Source organism: Penaeus monodon, chromosome 28 (genome assembly GCF_015228065.2).
Source record: "Penaeus monodon isolate SGIC_2016 chromosome 28, NSTDA_Pmon_1, whole genome shotgun sequence".
Lineage (NCBI taxonomy): Eukaryota > Metazoa > Arthropoda > Malacostraca > Decapoda > Penaeidae > Penaeus > Penaeus monodon.
This window is the reverse complement of record NC_051413.1, coordinates 18343916-18344358: the sequence shown is the minus strand read 5'-3', so window position 1 is coordinate 18344358 and position 443 is coordinate 18343916. Positions and strand designations below refer to the sequence as shown.

At 37.2% G+C, this 443-nt stretch overlaps 1 protein-coding gene across 1 annotated transcript in view; it reads left to right on the top strand.

Moving 5' to 3' along the window:
* LOC119591087 (WW domain-containing protein C660.06-like) overlaps nt 1-443 on the top strand; it is a 2035-nt gene that overhangs the window by 834 nt on the left and 758 nt on the right. The window contains exon 2 of the mRNA XM_037939808.1: nt 230-354. Coding sequence (XP_037795736.1) covers nt 230-354 — 125 coding nt within the window. The remainder of the gene's footprint in view (nt 1-229; nt 355-443) is intronic.

Genomic DNA, 443 nt, shown 5'->3' with positions numbered 1-443 from the left:
ATCATGTGAATTGTTTCCAAAAATACAATGTGAAGCGACGCTTACACTTACACAATAGAATATCGCTTTACAATAAAGGAATATTTTATTTTTAAAAAAATCTTAAAAGTCTGATGCTGGTTGAAACTGGAAATTTACAATCTAAGTTCGTCTTGATATAGATATACGCGCATGTGTGACACATGATCTTTCCAACCACAAAAAATCACTTCAATATTTCCCCCGTTAGGAAAGGATTTTCGTGCAGTGACTCGACAAAACCGAAGGTCGCCACCTTCTCGGTTTTCCGAGTATAAAGCCTCCGCTCTTCCGGCGTGTTGGCAGTTGCTTCTCAACGTCTCAACACTCAACATGGTTTGTCAACAAGAACTATATTTTTACCCTTCTCTCTCTTTTTCTGTATATCTACCAATCACTAGCCTTTTCACTCTCTTCTATATATT